The 20,433-nt window shown below is 45.4% G+C and overlaps 1 protein-coding gene across 5 annotated transcripts in view; it reads left to right on the top strand.

Annotated features, from left to right (window-relative positions):
- Window positions 1-12,652, top strand: part of LOC306917075 (NLR family CARD domain-containing protein 3-like) — a 55,105-nt gene extending 42,453 nt beyond the window's left edge. For 4 of the 5 annotated variants that reach the window (XM_079495197.1, XM_079495198.1, XM_079495196.1 and 1 more), the window contains 7 exons: window positions 3,275-3,339; window positions 3,606-5,460; window positions 7,853-8,026; window positions 8,446-8,619; window positions 8,913-9,068; window positions 11,359-11,399; window positions 11,863-12,652. In XM_079495197.1, the coding sequence (XP_079351323.1) occupies window positions 3,275-3,339; window positions 3,606-5,460; window positions 7,853-8,026; window positions 8,446-8,619; window positions 8,913-9,068; window positions 11,359-11,399; window positions 11,863-12,407 (3,010 nt within the window). In that variant the 3' untranslated portion in view covers window positions 12,408-12,652. The remainder of the gene's footprint in view (window positions 1-3,274; window positions 3,340-3,605; window positions 5,461-7,852; window positions 8,027-8,445; window positions 8,620-8,912; window positions 9,069-11,358; window positions 11,400-11,862) is intronic. The other variant, XM_079495199.1, reaches the window with a different exon arrangement.
- The last annotated feature ends 7,781 nt before the right edge of the window (window positions 12,653-20,433 follow it).

Genomic DNA, 20,433 nt, shown 5'->3' with positions numbered 1-20,433 from the left:
AGGACCTGGATGCGCACGTTGGGCTCATCGAGGTCGAAAGCGGCAGTGGTCATGAAAACAGCGCACGTTTGCCTCCAGCAACGCCAGTGCATCTTTCCCCCAGGTGTTTTTTTATTGAGTTGGTACCTGAACCCCTCATTTATCAGAACTTTTCCTCCGCGATTTCCTGCCTGCATGTATGCCATTTTCTTGGATAATGTTAATCGGTCAGCGTGGTGGCGTGAAAGTGGGGTATTTATTGCACTGCTGACCAATTGGAAACCACCAATTAAGAAGAACATATTTGTACTTCTTAATTGTTGTTTTCCGATTGGTGGTTTCTGATTAATGAATCACCCCAATGGTTTGTGATGGTTCAGTGTTTTAAAGGCCACCCGTGTGTAATTAAGAACATTTTCCCAGCGTATCAAAGACACTTCCCCACATTCGGCTTCAGCACCACGGACAGCGCAGTGGCTGCCTATGGTTAGAATTTGCATCACCATGCCCTGATCTCTTTCAATCGAATACATAGTAGCCTATTACGATGGCAGAGTAGGCTAAACAGCTCTTAAAGAGGACTATACTACGGTCACTCTTTACGCACGTGAATTTACTTGGATTATATTAGCATATATAGCCTATAGTGCATGCGGCTTATTTTGTTACCATAATTTATGGTGAAGAATTTGGTCTGCTATAGGCCTAACCACACCAGGCTATAATCAAAGTAGGCCTAAACATTGCAGTCATATTAGCAGTAAATAAATAAATAGGATGTTGATAATATAATCCATCCAATTTGTCAATGTGTCATTGCTGCTCTGCATGTTCGCTTGGGTGTAGGTTTCCAGACTAGAGACGATTCCTGCGCTCCGATAACGAAAACCATTAATCTATTAGTCCTACTCCACAGCATGGGACTAGGACAATAACGCACACATACACACACACACACACACACACACACACACACACACACACACACACACACACACACACACACACACACACACACACACACACACACACACACACACACACACTTAATTATCTTTATTTGACTGACTGAGTTCACAAATAGGCCTATACATTGTCAAGGGCACAAATATTTTTGAGTTGCTTCTGCTATCCCACACACACGATGTAAACACGCACGTGACATATGTCTGATTAATGTAACACTTGAATAATAAAATGGTGATTATAAAATTATCAGACATTGTTGAGAATTAAGAGTGAGGACGCATCCCGACAAGGAGGAAGATATTTCATGTAGGCCTATATATGCACACACTCTCTTCATTTGTTTCCATGGAAAAACAGCTGTAAAAAACTTTTATTATTTTTATTTCATTTCATTCAAGAGTGCGGCAGCGTGCGTAATGGCGTGCGTAATGGCCATCATACCGATCATGTATAGGCCTATTTTCACTTGATAGCGTTTCATGGTGAGAAAATATAAGCATGGCTGATATTGCAAATGAAAGCACCCTTCCCAAGGAATATGGATCAGTTTTAACTTAAAAAAAAGGTTATCCGTCCTCAAACTTGAACTTTTTATTTGGACAGACAAACAGCATTGAGGAGGAACAGTGTTGCCAGTTTCAGTTTGTGTCAGAGAAATAAGTAACCAGCCTAAACCAGGTCTATGAAAATAATCCCAAAAGAAGCGGATATACAAGCCTCTGCAACCTTTTAAAATGAAGTGCCATTTATTTTCTAGACAGTAAGTGTGCATATCAAGACTCATTTTAATAACGCCACATAAAACCATTCAACATTATGTTTGATATGTAACGATATATAATGAATATAACGTGTTTCACATTGAATACTTTATTGTATGTATTATTCTTTCACATTGTTATATTGATTACCTAAATTAATGTGGCAATGCTGTGCAGGATGTAATTTGTGAGGGACTTCATACGCCATCTGAAAATAGCCAATTTACAAGCTCACAATGCGTCGCAATGTGATGCATTGTGAGCTTGTAGATCTGCTATTTTCAAATATCAAACAAATGACAACTGTGAATTATTTTTAAAACATTTTAAATAATACAAATCGGGGGGTGGCGGGGGGGGGTCCCCCCTGACACAAAATATTTGTACATGGGGTCCATAGCACAGATGTATTCGTAGCCCAAAACCACTATTTAATTTACAAGCAACCAATACAAAAACAGTCGCTTATAATAAGCAGACATGGCAACACTGCTGAGCAGGCACGCATGACCTCCGTCAGAAGTGTGCTTCTGTGGAAATGAATACGATGCCGTCGGAACACCGGCCCGTCGGAACAATGGACCGTCGGAACAATGGGTCGTCGGAACACCGGCCCGTCGGAACAATGGGTCGTCGGAACACCGGCCCGTCGGAATTATGGGTGGACCCCAATGTACACTCACTATGCTCCACAGTCACACGTTGATTCTAATGTGTTCCTAATTCTTAAAAGGATCCCTGGTTAGTTATAGAGGGCAAGTATAATGTTTTAAGGCATATACGTCTTATTAGCCAGAGATCCTTTTAAAATAGCAGTGTTATTTTTAGCCAGGATGTTCATAATCATGACAGGGTTGTAGTTTTTCATTGTGATGCTAACGTTACATGTAGCATGCGTTGTGATGCTAACAACTGTGGCTCAAGAGGTAGAGCAGGTCGTCCAATGATCCATGGGTCGGCGGTTCGAATCCCGGCTCCTCCTGTCTACATGTCGAAGTGTCCTTGGGCAAGACACTGAACCCCAAATTGCTCCCGGTGTGCTGGTTGGTACCTTGCATGGCTTCCGCCGCAATCGGTGTATGAATGTGTGTGTGAATGGGTGAATGTAATGAATGTAAAGCGCCTTGGATAAAGGCGCTATATAAATGCACCATTTACCATTTTACCATTTAACGTTACATGTAGCATGCATTGTGATGCTAACGTTACATGAAGCATGCGTTGTGATGCTAACGTTACATGAAGCATGCGTTGTGATGCTAACGTTACATGTAGCACCAGCCATGTAACTAGACGTCTTTAGGCACGCAGGCTGGTCAGCGCAGGCTGACCACATTGGTAGATGAATACATAGTCAGTATAACATGTAGTATTTCTCTAGGATTGGTAGATGAATTCATAGTCAGTATAACATGTAGTATTATAGGATTGGTAGATGAATTCATAACATGTAGTATTTCTATAGGATTGGTAGATGAATTCATAGTCAGTATAACATGTTGGAGTATTTCTATAGGATTGGTAGATGAATTCATAGTCAGTATAACATGTTTTTCATTCCACAGCAGGTCCACTCAGTCTTCTCCTCCATCACAACCCGAAGCAGAAGCTGCATCTGCCTCTGCTGAAGGTGAGCTGACAATAAGTGTCTTATCACAGCTGAAAGGTCTAAGAAGCATGGTCATGGAAACAGGGGCAGACATATCTGAATGGGTAGAGGCATTCTGGGAATCAGAAGGTCCATAGTTAATTCTGCCAGACTTAGAGTTTAACAACATTGTTAACATGTTAGTGAAAAGAAAGATTGAAATGGTAAATGTTATATTGTGTTGTAGGGCTTGATCTGGCAGATCTCTTTCTCCTGAAGCTGTTTAAGAATTGCTTTGTTCATTACAGATGTGTTGGTGAAAATATCAGGCGGTTCCATTACTGGCTACGAACGCATGTTTCAGAACAAGATGAAAAACACATATCTATGTGTAAAATTGGACAATGAGTCCATGATGAAGTTTGACGACGTCTTTGTCCCGATCTACAACATAAACACCAGCTTCATAGGCATGCACAGGTATCATGAGGTCAGACAGATGGAGATGAACAGGGCAGGACTGGACGAACCAATCCAACTCTGGGAATTGTATAATTCTGGAATAAATGAAAGAGCAGTGCTCACTGTTGGTGTCGCAGGAATTGGAAAATCCTTCCTCTTACACAAATTTATTCACGACTGGACCATGGGCCGTTTCCCCCGAGACCCCCATCTCGTGTTCCCATTGACGTTCCGCCAGTTAAATCTTCTCGAGGGAAAAAGCTTTTCTCTGGCGAAGCTACTTCACGTATGTGTCAAGGAAACCAGATGCATTAAGGAAGAAGCTCTGAATGACATCTTCAGCATAGTGCAAGAGTCAAACGACTACAACACATGTCCCTGCAAAGTCATGTTCATGATTGATGGGCTCGATGAAAACAGGTTTCTATTGGATTTCGAGAAAGATTCCATCATCACGAATGTTGAGGAATCCCTGCCGGTCGAGGAGCTGATTGTAAACCTGATCAAGGGTGAACTGCTTCCCTCCGCTCGCATCTGGCTCACCTCACGGCCTGCAGCAGTCGATCAGATCCCTGAGGACCTTGTTCACAGGATGACAGAAATAAGAGGGTTCATCACAGATGACCAGAAGAAGGAGTACTTCAAGAAGAGGTTCATGAAGATCTTCAATGATGAGAACAAGGCCAACTCGATGACCAGCTTAATCATGTCACACATCAAGAAATCCAAGATCCTCTCCACCATGTGTGAAATCCCAGTCTTCTGTTGGATCCTTGCTTTTGTTGTGCAGCACAGAGACATGAAAGAGAAGCTCCCTGAGACCCTGGTTCAGTTGTACTGTGAGTTCCTGACGACTCTGACGAAGCAGATGGAGAAGAAGTTTGGTAAATCAGATAAGACGACGAAAAAGAGAAAAGAGAAGCTCATGAAGGCAGAAGGACCGTTCATTCTGAAGCTGGGCGAGTTGGCATTTAACCAACTGATCAACGAACAGATCCTGTTCTACCAGAAAGACCTGGAAGCCTGTGGTCTTGATGTGAACAAGGTCGTGCTAAAGTCAGGCATGTGCACAGCATTCTTCAGAGTAGACGGTGCTTCTTACCACAAAACAGTCTATTGCTTTGTTCACCTGAGCATCCAGGAGTTCCTGGCTGCAGTCTACCTGTTCCACTGTTTCACACAGAAGAACATGGAGGTCCTGAAGACATTCCTGGGAGAAGAAGAAGAAGAAGAAGTGACCCTGGATGTCTTCCTGAAGTTAACCATGGAAAAATCCCTGAAGAGTGAAAGTGGCCATCTGGACCTCTTTGTCCGCTTCCTTCATGGCCTCTCACTGGAGTCCAACCAGAGTCTGTTAGGAGGCCTGCTGGGTCAGACAAAGAACAGTCCAGAGGAGATCCAGAGAGCCATCAACAACCTGAAGAAGATGAATGATGACGACTTCTCTCCTGACAGATGCATCAACATCTTCCAATGTCTGATGGAGATGAACGACCCGTCATTAAGTCAGGGGATCCAACAGTACCTGGAGTCAGAGAGCAGCTCAGGGAAGAAACTCTCTGAGACCCAGTGTTCAGCTCTGGCCTCCATGCTGCAGATGTCAGAGGAGGTTCTGGAAGAGTTGGACCTGCACACATACAACACAACCACTGAGGGGCGGCGGAGACTCATCCCAGCTGTGAGGATCTTCAAAAAAGCAAGGTTAGTAGCACGCACGCACACACACACACACACGCACGCACACACACACACACACACACACACACACACACACACACACACACACACACACCGGGTTCATCGCTGTCAGTCAGTAAGGATAGATAAGGTTGGGTTATTTTCCACTCCAGGCTCCTGACTAAGTTCTTTAACTGTAACTGTCCCAGAATCTATTTTATCCCCCCCCAACAAAACGTATTAATAGATTTTGGTATTAATTATTCTTATTATTCAGTTGAAATGGCTTGTCAACCCTTTCTATTTTTATACAGTGAATACTGATTGCTACAGCAGGGCTGCTTGCTGGTGTAAGAGGGGGTGAGGGTTTCATAGTGTGTATACGGTAACGAACCATGCGCCATTCTTGGAGGAATTACGGTAACACCTGGTTTGTACTTTGTCCGTACGGCGGTGTCGCGGGGTGAATTTAGCTGATCTACAAGCCCACCACAACGCGCCGCATCCTCAGGTCTTTGAGGGCTTTTACAGTGATGAATGTTCATTGTAAAGCCTCATGGCTACAGGCACAGCGGACACATCACGTCTCACACAGATTCACCGGGAAAAGATGAATGTATCATTTCCCCTCCTGCTCTGTAACCCCCTCTAGTGGAGATAACAGGAACACAAATAATAGATTATTATAATTGTATTAATTATAAAATCACACCTGTGTGAAGTGAGGGGCGCTCTTATCATCATACATCATCTCATTCCGGCCAATCACAATTTGTCTAAAACGTTTGTGTTTACACAATGTTTGTGTTTACACAAACCCTCAAAGCTGGACATAGGAGGGGCTAGCACCCTCAAACTTAACAGAATTTAAAACATAAAGTTACAAAGTGTCTCTTGGTCAAATAGATATTCCTTAAAGACAGAGTTCCTTAAAGACAGAGCTCGTAGCGCGCCACTCGGTGGTGCGCTATGAGCTTGTAGATCTGCTATTTTAGCTGAAACATAACATAAAGCCACGCCCACAGCTGTTGTTGTATGATAATGTGGGTCACTAAAATGGTGTTATTTCGATTGGGCCTTTTGACTCAAAGGTTTTCAGCTTTCAGGATGAAACCAAAAATACACAGGGAAGACTTATTTCAATATTCTAACCACACCTGGGGGTCTATTAGAGTAATGTTAACTCCATAGACGCATTCACAACACCTGGGGGTCTATTAGAGTAATGTTAACTCCATAGACACATACAGAACACCTGGGGGTCTATTAGAGTAATGTTAACTCCATAGACACGTACACAACACCTGGGGGTCTATTAGAGTAATATTAACTCCATAGACACATACACAACACCTGGGGGTCTATTAGAGTAATGTTAACTCCATAGACACATACATTACACCTGGGGGTCTATTAGAGTAATGTTAACTCCATACAAAACACCTGGGGGTCTATTAGAGTAATGTTAACTCCATAGACACATACAAAACACCTGGGGGTCTATTAGAGTAATGTTAACTCCATAGACACATACAAAACACCTGGTTGTCTAATAGATTAAGATTAATTATTGTTACCGTGAGCTGTGAAATCTCACTGTATCAATACCGTGGCTGTTTATACTGTGATAATACCGTAATGCAGTATCCCGTTACACGCCTATAGTGCAAATAAAGGCTAGTTCTATTAACCCATTTTGACCTGAGATCAGATTCTAAAAATGTCTTCTACATCCTGACAGTTTTCTGAAAAAGCTATGTTTCTAGTCAGTCGTTCTTCGATTTTTCAAAAATAGCAGACCTAGAAGCTCGTAGCGCGCCACTCTGTGGCGCGCTATGAGCTTGTAGATCTGCTATTTTAGCTGAAACATAACATAATGCTAACACCAAAAGGGGTTCCCGCCCACAATGGGTTAAAGGCAGGTAAAATAGAGTCTAAAAGACATATAGGTCCACCAACTGGACCAAAGTACTTTAGCCACACTTTAATTTAGTCCCAGAACTCTCACTATAGTGGAGATAAACATTAAAGAGTTGTACAAGTGACTGAATGGTGTGGTACTAGAGGACGTTTTATTTGGTCACCACTAGGGGGCATCCCTGCATTGTGGCAGACAATAAAACATGCTTAACAATTTCTTTGAGATTTGGACACAAAATGTAGGAGAAGAAGAACAAAGTAAAAAGAATAAATAAGATAACATTCATAGATCCATACAAATTGCACATTGTAGTATTAATACAGATAATCTGGCGTTCACTTTTATGTTTTCTGGTTCTCTGTTCTTATATGACCTGTCAATATCTGACCAACTAGATTGTACATTTACAATACACTTTATAGTTAATTTCCTTGAACATGAACTTGATCTAATCTGTGTTGATAATCACTGATTTTACATCATCTACATTTACAGACTTGTTGGCCCAAACCTCAAAAAGGCAGACTATGAGATTGTGTCTTCAGCTCTCAGCTCTAATCCTTCACATCTGAGAGAATTGGACATCGGTTATAATGACATAACGGATCCATTCATGAACCTGCTCACTGCTGCATTGAAGAGTCCAAACTGTCAACTGGAGATACTGAGGTCAGATTATTATTTTGATTAGTTATGTTTTATTATTTATTTGATATTAAGAAGAGTGTGAATAAAGTTGACATCATGGTATCCCACATTGATTAGAATAATAATATGGTGAGAGTTTGTGTTGTCTAGTTCACACTCTCACATCACAGTAACTGCAATATGTAATCCATCATGGCTGCTAGGGAATTATCATTATCAACGCTACGGTACAGTAACTACAATATGTGAACTAATGAGGTACAGTGATTACAGTATGTAGAGTCATGTTGACATGCACACACACACACACTTCCTTTTTGGAAGATTCACATTAAGATTATTTACTTCACATTATTCCGGCCTGCCTTCTCTTTCCATCTCTTGGGGTCTTTACTCCAAAACTCTGATATTCAATCCAGATATTTCATGTGTAATTACAGACTTGCTGGCTGTACCTTCACAAAGACAGGATTTGAAGTTCTGCTCTCAGCTCTCAGCTCTAATCTTCTCCATCTGAGAGAATTGGACCTCAGTTTCATCTGCCTGCAGGAATCACAACTGCTCCAGCTCTCTGCGTTACTGAAGAGTCCACAGTGTGCACTGCAGATCCTGGGGTAAAGAATGTGTGTTCTGGCCCAGGCGGTGGCGTAACCGTCTGGGCACCCGACTGGTAATCCAGTCGCAGTGTGCCGCGGGTTCGACTCCCGAGCCCGACACGGCCTTTACTGCATGTCTTCCCCCATCTCTCTCCCGTTTCCTGTCAGCCTACTGTCTGTCCCTTCAAAAACCAATAAAAGGCGTAAGCCGCAAAAAAAATATCTTTAAAAAAAAAAGAATGTGTGTTCTCTCTGTGTGGATCTCTACTCGAACATCAACAGCACTTTGTTAAAAGTGTATTTCTCTGCAGGTTGTCAGGCTGTGGAGTCACAGAGGAAGGCTGTTATTCTCTGGCTTCAGCTGTGACCTCCAACCCCTCCTCCCAGCTGAAACAGCTGGACTTGAACTTCAGCCACTTAGGAGAGTCTGCTCTGAAGAAGCTGTCTGCTGCACTGGAGACTGTCAAGTGAGTCGACTATAGGACTGTGTCCATGTTGGTCAGTGAGTCGACCGAGGGAGGGGGCACACAGTGCCGTGTCGAGGGAGGGGGCACGCTGTGGTGAGTTGGGGGAGGGGGAACGCTGTGCCGTCTTCAGGGAGGGGGGAGTGGGCACGCTGTGCCATCTCCAGGGAGGGGGGAGGGGGCACGCTGTGCCGTCTTCAGGGAGGGGGGAGGGGGAACGCTGTGCCAAGTCCAGGGAGGGGGCGCGCTGTGGTGAGTCGGGGGAGGGGAACGCTGTGCCGTCTCCAGGGAGGGGGCACGCTGTGGTGAGTCGGGGGAGGGGAAACACTGCCGTCTCCAAGGAGGGGGCACATCGTGCCAAGTCCAGGGAGGGGGCACGTTGTCCCGGGTCAGGGGAAGGGGGCACGCTGTGTCGAGTCCAAGGAGGGGGACCGCTGTGACCGATCGAGGGGGGGGTAACTGCAAAGTTACTATATTTACCCAGGGTAACTGGACTAAGCATCAGATACTTGTTTACAGCCAGGCCCTGCTCATAGAACATTTCATGGTAGTGGTTCAATGCCTTGCTCAAGGGCACTTCAGCGGTGGTAATTTTAACGTGCCGGTCCGGGGATACGAACTGGCGACCTTCCGGTATCAAGACCACTCCGCAAACCGTTCGGCCACCGCTGCCACTAAACCAAAGTGAAGGTGAGAACTGGGGGCTGACCAGAGTTGTGGATTGTTGGCGTCTGGGAGGCAAGGAAGGGGGGGACGCCTGGGGGGCCCCAGGGAACAGGGAGGAGACCCTAGAGAAAACTCGAGCTGGGTCGGGAGGAGGCGTGGCCTGAGTGGCCGACGCAGTGGCGGGGGGAGCCGGTGGGAGAACTGAGAACCCACCCGCTGGATGGGCGGGGGGTGGGGAGTGACGGGGAGCCTGGCACCGAGTAGCCGCTGGATGGGCGGGGGGTGGGGAGTGACGGGGAGCCTGGCACCGAGTAGCCGCTGGATGGGCGGGGGGTGGGGAGTGACGGGGAGCCTGGCACCGAGTAGCCGCTGGATGGGCGGGGGGTGGGGAGTGACGGGGAGCCTGGCACCGAGTAGCCGCTGGATGGGCGGGGGGTGGGGAGTGACGGGGAGCCTGGCATCGAGTAGCCGCTGGATGGGCGGGGGGTGGGGAGTGACGGGGAGCCTGGCATCGAGTAGCCGCTGGATGGGCGGGGGGTGGGGAGTGACGGGGAGCCTGGCATCGAGTAGCCGCTGGATGGGCGGGGGGTGGGGAGTGACGGGGAGCCTGGCACCGAGTCGCCGCTGGATGGGCGGGGGGGTGGGGAGTGACGGGGAGCCTGGCACCGAGTAGCCGCTGGATGGGCGGGGGGTGGGGAGTGATGGGGAGCCTGGCACCGAGTAGCCGCTGGATGGGCGGGGGGTGGGGAGTGACGGGGAGCCTGGCATCGAGTAGCCGCTGGATGGGCGGGGGGTGGGGAGTGACGGGGAGCCTGGCACCGAGTAGCCGCTGGATGGGCGGGGGGTGGGGAGTGACGGGGAGCCTGGCACCGAGTAGCCGCTGGATGGGCGGGGGGTGGGGAGTGACGGGGAGCCTGGCACCGAGTAGCCGCTGGATGGGCGGGGGGTGGGGAGTGACGGGGAGCCTGGCATCGAGTAGCCGCTGGATGGGCGGGGGGTGGGGAGTGACGGGGAGCCTGGCATCGAGTAGCCGCTGGATGGGCGGGGGGTGGGGAGTGACGGGGAGCCTGGCATCGAGTAGCCGCTGGATGGGCGGGGGGTGGGGAGTGACGGGGAGCCTGGCACCGAGTAGCCGCTGGATGGGCGGGGGGTGGGGAGTGACGGGGAGCCTGGCATCGAGTAGTCGCTGGATGGGCGGGGGGTGGGGAGTGACGGGGAGCCTGGCATCGAGTAGCCGCTGGATGGGCGGGGGGTGGGGAGTGACGGGGAGCCTGGCACCGAGTAGCCGCTGGATGGGCGGGGGGTGGGGAGTGACGGGGAGCCTGGCATCGAGTAGCCGCTGGATGGGCGGGGGGTGGGGAGTGACGGGGAGCCTGGCGCCGAGTAGCCGCTGGATGGGCGGGGGGTGGGGAGTGACGGGGAGCCTGGCGCCGAGTAGCCGCTGGATGGGCGGGGGGTGGGGAGTGACGGGGGAGCCATGACCATAGAGATGTTGATGTGTGATGTTTGGACAGAGTCTGTGGGAGAATGATGACAAAATGTGTTTTGGTGGGACTAAAACAGGCCGATGTGAGACATTAAGCAGCAGAGGTTTTGACTTGATTCATTGTTGTTCTACTTCCTACAGTGTGAATCATGGAGGAGAACACTGGACTAAACCTCAACGCTGTGAGTCTGTCTGTCTGTTTAACTGTCTGTCTGTCTGTCTGTCTGTCTGAAAAAATATTGTGTGTGTGTGTGTGTGTGTGTGTGTGTGTGTGTGTGTGTGTGTGTGTGTGTGTGTGTGTGTGTGTGTGTGTGTGTGTGTGTGTGTGTGTGTGTGTGTGTGTGTGTGTGTGTGTGTGTGTGTGTGTGTGTGTGTGTGTGTGTGTGTGTGTGTGTGTGAGCCTGTCTGTCTGTTTAACAGTCTGTCTGTCTGTCAAATAGCAGATCTACAAGCTCACATGACTGCGTGGCGTGCTGAGGGCTTGTAAATCTGCTTTTTTAACTCTTAAAGTTAAAAATATAGTGTGTGTGCGAGCGTGCGTGCGTGCGTGTGTGTGTGTGTGTGTGTGCGTGCGTGTGACCGTGTGCGTGCGTGCCTTTCAGTGAATGATATATTATAATGTGTACTGTGTTGTTTTCTCATCAGATTTCCAGCGTCTCACTCTGGACACAAACACAGCAAGCTGTCGCCTCTCTCTGTCTGAGGACAACAGGAAGGTGACAGCGGATGGTCAGGATCATTCATATCCTGATCATCCTGACAGGTTTGATTACTGGGATCAGGTTCTGAGTTTAGAGAGTCTAGATGAATGCTGCTACAGTGAGATGGAGTTCAGTGGAGTGGTTATGGTAGGAGTGACTGACAGAGACATCAGTAGGAAAGGAGAGGGTGATGACTGTATGCTTGGACAGTATAAACAGTCCTGGAGTCTGTTCTGTGGTGATGATAACGATGGCATCCGTTACTCTGTCAGCCACAATAGTAAGACGACTCTCCTTCCTATCCGGTCCTCTGGCTCCACCAGAGTAGCAGTGTATCTGGACCGTCCCGCTGGGACTCTGTCCTTCTACAGAGTGTTAGAGGACACTCTGACTCACCTGTACACCTTCCAGAACACCTTCACTAAACCTCTGTTCGCTGGGTTCTGCGTTCTGCCTGACTCCTCTGTGTCTCTGTGTGAGCAGAGATAGAGTCTCCATGTGACTTCAGGTCGCCATGGTTACTCAACATGTTTGGGTGAGTCCATGTTGTCATGGTTACCACTGTCGCCTAATAGTGGACCCTTTGACACCGGCTAAGTCTGACATCATAGAACTCCATATTTGGACATGACTGACTCGTGGTGACATCATAGAACTCCATATTTGGACATATTGACTCAGACTGACATCATTGTGATGTCATCATAAATAAGACAAGCAGAGACACACAGACATCAGAGGCTTTGAGAGGATTTGTTTTCAATAGCAGATCTACAAGCTCACAACGCGTCACATGACGGTGCGTTGTGAGCTTGTAGATCTGCTATTTTGTAGATCTTGTAGATCTGCCATTTTGTAGATCTGCTAATTTGAAATAGTGATGTATTTAGGTTAAAGTTATTTTAGGTTATTTATCATTATGCTCTTAGGACCCCCTGGAACCGTCTCGGGGGTCCCTGGGGGTCCCTGGACCTTACTTTGAGACCCTGTGTGTGTGTGTGTGTGTGTGTGTGTGTGTGTGTGTGTGTGTGTGTGTGTGTGTGTGTGTGTGTGTGTGTGTGTGTGTGTGTGTGTGTGTGTGTGTGTGTGTGTGTGTGTGTGTGTCAGTGTTGTTTTTGGCAGCATATTTGTGTTTTAGTCATATATAGTCTGTTGAATAGTTTTCATTTAGTTTTAAGTCAGCTGGAATGTTTTAGTGTTAGTCTATAGTTTTAGTCGACTAAATCTACAGGTGATTTAGTCGACTAAAATGTATTTTGGCGGGCCTTGATGCGGTCGTAATGACTGTTTTTACACTTGCTGAAAATAGCCGAACAAGCTCACAACGAGTCGCGCTGCGACGCATTGTCAGCTTGTAGATCTGCTATTTTCAGCATGCAACCAAGTGTAAAATGACTTGTACTGGATCTCTTGTCCACTAGTCCCTTCCTAACATTTTAGTCTAGTTTTCATTTGTTGATGATATTGTCAGTATATTTAGTCTTAGTTTTAGTCATCATAGCTTAGTTTTAATTTAGTTTCCTTTTAGTTTTCGTCAGTGGAAGAAGGTATTTGACGAACTTTTTTCGTCTTAGTTTTAGTCGACGACATCAACACTGGTGCGTGCGTGCGTGCGTGCGTGCGTGCGTGCGTGCGTGCGTGCGTGCGTGCGTGCTTTTAGTCTACATTTTTAGTCGACTAAATATAATAGGATTTTAATCTGCTAAATGTTCAGTTGATTTAGTCGACTAAAATGCATTTTGGCATGCCGTTATGGTGACTGATTTTACTGAAAATAGCAGATCTACAAGGTCATAACGTGTCGCGCTGCAACTATGGTGTGAGCTTGTAGGTCTGTTATTTTTCAGAGCACAACCAAACATGAAATGACTTGTCTTTTAGTTCTACTGGATCTCTTCTCCACTAGTCACTCCCTGACATTTAGTTCTACTGGATCTCTTCTCCACTAGTCACTCCCTAACATTTAGTTCTACTGGATCTCTTCTCCACTAGTCACTCCCTGACATTTAGTTCTACAGGATCTCTTCTCCACTAGTCCCTCCCTGACATTTAGTTCTACTGGATCTCTTCTCCACTAGTCCCTCCCTAACATTTAGTTCTACTGGATCTCTTCTCCACTAGTCACTCCCTGACATTTAGTTCTACTGGATCTCTTCTCCACTAGTCCCTCCCTAACATTTAGTTCTACTGGATCTCTCCTCCACTAGTCCCTCCCTAACATTTAGTTCTACTGGATCTCTTCTCCACTAGTCCTTCCTTGACATGCATTTGTCGACCAAATTATCAATATATTTATTTAGTCATAGTTTTAGTCATCATATTCGTTTTTATTTAGTAATCTAGTTTTCGTCAGTCGTAAACTACGTCATGTCAAAAAACGTAGTCGACCAACATTCTACGCCATAGTTTTCATCGCGCGCGCGCGCGCGCGCGCGCGCGTGCGTGCGTGCGTGCGTGCGTGCGTGCGTGCGTGCGTGCGTGCGTGCGTGCGTGCGTGCGTGCGTGCGTGCGTGCGTGCGTGCGTGCGTGCGTGCGTGCGTGCGTGCGTGCGTGCGTGCGTGCGTGCGTGCGTGCGTGCGTGCGTGCGTGCGTGCGTGCGTGCGTGCGTGCGTGTGTGTGTGTGTGTGTGTGTGTGTGTGTGTGGCTGTGGTCCGGGAACCCCCAGGGGTCCTTGAGGGGGCTCCAGAGGGTCTCACTCATTCACTGCTAGATTTATTTTGCCCCTTATTTTGTCCTTTCAGTCAGTCTTTTATTTTGAAGGCGTTGATCTTATTTTAATTCACCCGAAACTCATGTTTTAGTAACAATCATTAAACATCATGTCATGAACAACTGAATGTATGTGATTGGTTAGCCTACATATCACGTAAACTTTCCCTTCATTGTCAATGGCATTTAATGTTTGTGTTGCCACAAATTTACGTGAAATTTGGCGGATATTCGTCCTAATAATTTCTCCTTTCATTGTCAATGGCAAATATGAGACGTGTGAGGACAAAAGCTGTATATAGGAGGGGCTAAAAAAAGAGAAAAAGGTGTTAAAGGTTGTCCTTGGCAGACGGCAGTGAATGAGTTAAATTAATATAGCAACAACTTCAGTTCAACCACTTTAACCTCTACATCAGATATTTTAATATATCAGATCTACAAGCTCTGCATGTGAGTTTGTAAAACAGGCTATTGTCACAACATCTTGAAGATGAAAATGAGAAGAAAAAAAACGAAAGAAGATTAAATCTGGTGTCGACTCAGACTCTGTTTATTGCCACGAAGTCGAATAGTCAGTTATGATGTGTCAGTTGTACATAATGAGATGAATAGTCAGTTATGTTGTGTCAGTTGTACATACTGTATGAGATGAATAGTCAGTTATGTTGTATCAAGTTGTAGGCTACATATGAGATGAATATCTTTTTGGGGGGCAGTCCAGACCCCTTTGGGTTTCTGCCAACGTGACCTCCTGAACAACTAGTTGAACAGCCCTGAAGTATGGTTTCTGTTTGACTATGACATGACTTTGATTGAAAGGTTTTTAATACAAGCCGTTCCAGTGGCATCTAAATGTAAGGTTGTAAGATGCTCATCGTTGGATGGCGAGGATGAAGGGGTACTTGTAAATATTTCTCCCCTCCAAGTGGTCCCTGCGTGGGCCAAAACATGTTTTAGAACCTTTTATTGTATATAAACCTTTATACTGAACCACTGAAACCCTGTTGACTTTGCTGACTGGGGTCCCACAGGGTTCCGTACTCGGCACCCCTCCTTTTTTTTCTGCTGTGACCGTGTTGATTGGTCGACTAGACTTCATGTCGTTTACTCTCATGGTGGACTTTGTAAATCACTCTGGATTCAAACATCTGCTAAATGTCTGCATTCATTCTTTAATGACATTCAGATCATTCATTGTTCATCTGTTGAATCATTGGCAGTCATTCCATTGTTTTGTTTTCTTTTGTTTTATTTTCATTTGAATATTAATTCCATATTATTCTCATTATTCAGACTAGAAGCTCGACGGCCTGCGGCCGGTCTCGCTCTAGTGCCACGGAGGGAAACAAGTGAAACCTGTGACCTGTAGAAAGATGTTACCATAGGTGTAACACAGAAACCTGTGGCCTGTAGAAAGATGTTACCATAGGTGTAACACAGAAACCTGTGACCTGTAGAACGATGTTACCATAGGTGTAACACAGAAACCTGTGACCTGTAGAACGATGTTACCATAGGTGTAACACAGAAACATGTGACCTGTAGAACGATGTTATCATAGGTGTAACACAGAAACCTCTGACCTGTAGAACGATGTTACCATAGGTGTAGCACAGAAACCTGTGGCCTGTAGAATGATGTTACCGTAGTTGCGCGCCGCTGTTTGATGACGTTGCGTAGACTAGTGGTCCTAATGGGCAAAATGAGGTGGCTGAAATGTGCCTGAATTATGTTGTTTTATATTAACTGTACAATATGTGAAGACATTGAGGGATAATTAGCCTAGACCCAAGGCAGAGTCTGTGTTAGTGTGGAGGCAAGTGGAGTGCTGGTAAGCTCAGCCCTAGCAACCAGACACCACCCCCTAGCAACCAGACTCCACCCCCTAGCAACCAGACACAACCCCACCCCCTAGCAACCAGACACCAGGTGATTCCTCTTGTGATTCTGGTAGTGGGATAATTCTGATGTTGTCTGATCATTCATATTCAGAATTCAGATGTTATTGTGTGATCATTAATATTCATTATTCTGATGATCACATTTTGTAAAAGTGTTTAATTGTTCAATAAACTGATTCTTGAATGTCTGATATTGTTCTTTATTAATATTCATAGTGTTGTCATGACAATATATGTGACCAAACTTGACACAACAGTAAGTCATTGGATCTTTTTTATTACTTTTGTTTTTTTCATGTCATGTGAAAGCAGGGACTCCCAGCTTCAAATTGACCACCAGTTTAGGAGATATGGCTTATAGAGTAATGTCTTGCAGAGAAACAGCGAGTTGAGAAAACAGGCTTGACAGGTTCACTTCTGTGGACTCTTAACATTACACCTAGCTACATGTTTAAGCATTTATTTCATATTTACATGTCTTCTGTGGTCTCTAACATTACACCTAGCTACATGTTTAAGCATTTATTTCATATTTACATGTCTTCTGTGGACTCTTAACATTACACCTAGCTACATGTTTAAGCATTTATTTCATATTTACATGTCTTCTGTGGACTCTTAACATTACACCTAGCTACATGTTTAAGCATTTATTTCATATTTACATGTAAATTTCAGCTCTGCCATTTATTTCAGACATGCTCTAGTATGTGAAGAGTCTGCCTGTGCTATTAACTCTTTTTGGATCAAATAAATAAATCCGTTTTTCTCCTCTGGTGAAAAGCTGGAGGTTGCACGATGACAGGCTCTCAGTCAAATCTGATCACATATGGCCACAGCTACATGACAACAGGAGGGTGATGTTCTTGATGTGATGTTGCAAAATGAAAAACAGGGAGCTCTCTGTCTACCGAGCAATCTCCCTTCCTACTCTCACCTTATATGGTCATGAAGTGCTCATTATGGTCATGAAGTGTTCCTACTCTATATATGGTCATGAAGTGTTCCTACTCTATATATGGTCATGAAGTGTTCCTACTCTATATATGGTCATGAAGTGTGGGTCATGACCCAAAGAATAAGGTCACGAATACAAGCGGCCGAAATGAGTTTTCTCCGACAGGTGGCTGGCATCTCCCTTAGAGATAGGGTGAGAGGTTAATCTCCCTTAGAGATAGGGTGAGAGGTTCATCTCCCTTAGAGATAGGGTGAGAAGTTAATCTCCCTTAGAGATAGGGTGAGAGGTTCATCTCCCTTAGAGATAGGGTGAGAAGTTCAGTCACACGAGAGAGACTCGGAGTAGAGTCGCTGCTTCTTCGCTTGGAAAGGAGCCAGCTTAGGTGGTTCGGGGCATCTGGTTAGGATGCCTCTCGGGCGTCTCCCTAGGGAGGTCCTCGAGGCACGTCCCACTGGGAGGAGACCCCGGGGCAGAGCAAGGAGCAGTTGGAGGAAACACATCGACTCACTGGCTTGGAACGTCTCGGGATCCCCCAGGAGGAAGTTACTACAGTTTGCTGTGAAGAGGGAAGTCTGGAGCTCTCTGGTGGAGCTGTTGCCCCCGTGACCCGACTATGGATAAGCGGTTGAAGATGGATGGATGGTGAAACGGTGAGACTCGGGTCAGTAACGTCTCTTCAGTAAACATGATTTATTAGAAGAGGTTACTACAGGTCAAAGGTGAAAGGTTACTTGAGTAAAAGTACAAAAGTATTGGCATCAAAATGTACTTAAAGTACCAAAAGTAGAAAGTACACTCAGTATTCAGAACGTCCCATTTCACAAGTTGTCAAATGTTTAAAATATTTATAGGTGTCGTTGCATGTTGTTCCCACCAGAGGGCCCCTATACTATATATTTTGAGAAACTGCTTCCTGTTCTGTAAGCTTCACTTCCTTCCAGGTCATTGATGGTTGCTGAGATGAACAAGCTGTTAACAACTAACTGGTATGAAAAAACACATTTCCATCATTCATAACAGCTAATGAGCCATTATATTATTATTATTTTATATTGGAGTCCAGACTGTGATCCTGAAGCAAAGAGAATTCAGTCAAGTTTAGTGCCACACTAGGCCCAAAGCCTGTTGCTAATGCTAACCATGTGTTGCTAATGCTAATCATGTCATAACATCTTACTTTATTTGCTTGTTTGAGTCCAGGGGCCCGTTTCACAAAACTTGGATTAGAGATTAAACCGGGATTTAATTTATCCTGGTTTAATATATCCTGGATCAGCGATTAACCGGTTTCATGAAAGCAATGCCACACTAGTTACCATGGAAACTAATGCTGTGGATTTAGCCTGCTCCGGACCAGGCTAACAGCCAGGTTTAACCTAATCCTGATGTCTTTACTGTTCATTAAGCAGTCAATCTGATCACAAACCAATGATTTTTGCTACACTTATTCAATTATTATGGGTTTATGTTGCCTTGTTTTAATCGGTCTGCATTAAAGGACTAATTTAAGCACTATATACAAAATCAAAGAACCAAAATATATAGGCTGCACAACCTCATCATGACAGCTTGTGAGCTTGTAGATCATCTGCTTTTGGTGAATGTTCCCACAGAATAGGTTTGCTGTGGTGCAAGTGGTAAAGAAGAATTATTATACATTTATTTTTTTATTAATTAGTGTGTTCCACTAGTGTGTTCCAATGCTTAATAATATACATCTTTGAATATATATTCTTTCAGAACGAACGTTTTTAACTCAAATCTTAGCTTCTGAGGGGTTACTGGAACAACATATTTTCAGATGGGGGGGTTGGCGGCCAATTACATGGTTCCTTGACATGAAATATTGAGAACCACTGATACAGAAACGAGGTATTTCAGAAAACTGTCAGGATTTAGAAGACAGCCTTAGGTCGTTCGGGCATCTGGTTAAGATGCCTCTCGATCATCTCCCTAGGAAGGTCCTCGATGCACATCCCACTGGGAGGAGACCCCGGGGAAGACAAAGGCGCAGTTGGAGGAAACACATCGACTCACTGGCCTTGGAACGTCTCGGGATCCCCCAGGAGGAAGTCACTAATGTTGCTCTGGAGAGGGAAGTCTGGAGCACTCTGGTGGAGCTGCTATTTTCACTACTTCTTACCGTTTTCATTGATTTATTCATAGAAATTATTGTTTTGCACCAGTGATTCTCAAAGTGGGGTCTGGGGACACCCAGGGGTCTTTGGGTGGGTTCCAGGGGGTCCCCAATGCAGCACGACAATCGTTTGAACCACACGATTAGACACCAGCGCGCAACAGACTCTTCATGTTTAAAATGTCATTCATAAGATTTTGGGGCAGGCCCGTCTAGAGTTTGAATGGACAGGTATCAGTCAAAAGGGAGACATCGAAGAGGAAGGATGGGTAGGGATGGATCAAGGTCAAAACTGGTCAGCTCCATATATGGAGATCAATGTGTTTGAGGTTTGAGGTCAGATGTAGAGTTGCTGGCCGGCTCCATATATGCAGATCTAGGTGATAATCCAGTCTTCTCTATGTATGGTTATCCACTATCCAGGGTTTGATGAGGACAGTGTCATGATCTTCACTGACGGCCATATGGTGGTGTGACATGTCACGAGGCGTGAGGGACTGTTTAGCTCAAATCTAAAATGATACATAATAGTACAGGAAATCTATGGAAAATACAGGATCAACCTCTAACTAATTGCAAAAAAACCGAACTCAGCTGACTTTGCATCTTCAATATATCCTGAATAACAGAAAAAAAGTTGCCTGGAATTGTCTGAGGGGAAAGTGTTGAAAATAGCCTGAACAGTGTGGCCACCATTGACATCCTATTATAAGGTAATATTTTCTAAATGTCCTTATGCTTTAAGTAGCATGTGACATATCAAACTAGGGTTTTCATGATGCTGAATCCATTCCAAGCATTAGTTTTGCA

This window comes from Electrona antarctica, assembly GCF_951216825.1.
Source record: "Electrona antarctica genome assembly, chromosome: 24".
Lineage (NCBI taxonomy): Eukaryota > Metazoa > Chordata > Actinopteri > Myctophiformes > Myctophidae > Electrona > Electrona antarctica.
The sequence above is the reverse complement of the archived record's forward strand: the minus strand, read 5'-3'. Positions and strand labels throughout refer to the sequence as shown.